Here is a 1,616-nt window from a genome sequence, read left to right on the forward strand (position 1 = left end):
CGCGCCCCGCCGTTCCATCCGCCGGCCCCGCTGACGTCGCGAGTTCAGAATAAAGGGCGAATCGCGGAGCCGGAGACGGTGCGCTCCCCCCACCCCCCCTCCTTTGTTTCTGACTCGCCGAGGGTGAGGAAGACAGACCCGAACCCCAGCCCGAGAGCGGCGCCCGGGGAGGGGCGGGGGGCGCGCGGGACCCACGCTCGCACCTGCGGCCGGAGCGAGGGGTGGAGCCCGGGAGACCCCACCCGCTGGAGTTGCCCAGACCGCCCGCGGAGGCGGCCGCCGCGGATAACTGGGAGAGGTGGAGGAAGAACCGAGATAACCTAGATCGAGATCGGCTCCCTCCCAAACGGAAGACAAAAACAAGAGCGCGAACTGGCATCTGGAATTCACACTCCTTAGGTGGTAGGGATAGTGGCCTGGGTGGGTCAGACGGTGGGGAAAAGTTTTACGTTCCGGGAGCATGGAAGGTATCAACGTGTCGAGGGATGCGGTGAGAGTGGGGTTAGTAGCAAGGCTCCACTTGGCCCGGTTACAAAGCCTCGGGCCTTCTTTGAGCCTCCCGAGTGTGAAGCGGATAGAATGATCTCCATTGCACACAGAGCAAAGTGGGGAGTCCGGATGGCTCAGGGATGCGCGGACACACACGTCGAGTCCTGGGCCGGGTAGATTTCTCGGTCTCCAAAGCCATTGTCCAGAATGCTGTGTGGCTTTAAATGTAAGCTCCAGGGGAGGTTTCAACTTCCTACTACCTGGGTATCCCTTCCTGCTGCACAGACAGGTAAACATCCCATCCGAGTCCAGTGGAGGGAAGGGCCCAATGCCCAGAGGATGCCCTGATGACTGGGGGAATTTCTGCTGCCCCCTCCTACACCAGATCCGCCCCGGAGCGTACAGACCAATGTCTTAGTAACTTCACAACCCCCGCCCTGTCCCCATACGTATTTAAGAGGAGGAGGCGAGTCAGGAGACCCAGGTTTGGGTACTGATTTCATCATCACTACTTTGTGGCCTTGGGTCAAGTCACTGAGTTTCTGTAGGCCTCTGATCCTCCATGTATTAAAAAGTGAGGGACGGACCGCCACTTCCATCAACAAGGATGGGAATGTTGGAGGCGACCTGCGAAAGTCCTATGAAAATATGCAAGTGTTGCCCTCTAGGGTTAATTATTGAATAATAAGCAGGCTGACTCAACTCCTGGCTTATGGTAGACACGCAAAAGCCACAAAATGAATACAAATCCCAGGCACACAGTGCAGGGAAAAGGAAGCACTTTTTACAGAGATGTCTCCAGATAAAAGGAAGTATTGGCCAATTTTGTGGTTTGAGGAATGGGGTGGTCTTGGCCTTTTCTGGCATCTGTCAAATGAACAGGGGCTTCTCTCTTTTTCCAGCAGCCACCTTTCCTCCTCATCCAACAATATTCCTCTTAACCTCTTTTCACTTACCATTTTAATTAATTCCTCTATTTTAGGCTGATAAATATATCCTTGCAAAAGGCTCTTTTCTTTTAATCTTTAGTGCCACCTTGTGAGGTATATAGAATAAATATTATTTCCACTTGGAAAATGAGTAAACTGCATGGCGAATCAATAGGCTTGTGCAAGTTTACCCAGCAA

General features: G+C 53.5%; 1 protein-coding gene across 1 annotated transcript in view; it reads right to left on the reverse strand.

The window, feature by feature from the left end:
• LOC115297590 overlaps positions 1–849 on the reverse strand; it is a 4,241-nt gene extending 3,392 nt beyond the window's left edge. Inside the window, exon 1 of the mRNA XM_029945780.1 lies at positions 321–849. Within this exon, the coding sequence (XP_029801640.1) occupies positions 321–786 (466 nt within the window). The 5' untranslated portion in view covers positions 787–849. The remainder of the gene's footprint in view (positions 1–320) is intronic.
• Between the last annotated feature and the right edge of the window lie 767 nt (positions 850–1,616).

This window comes from Suricata suricatta, chromosome 8, assembly GCF_006229205.1.
Source record: "Suricata suricatta isolate VVHF042 chromosome 8, meerkat_22Aug2017_6uvM2_HiC, whole genome shotgun sequence".
NCBI lineage: Eukaryota > Metazoa > Chordata > Mammalia > Carnivora > Herpestidae > Suricata > Suricata suricatta.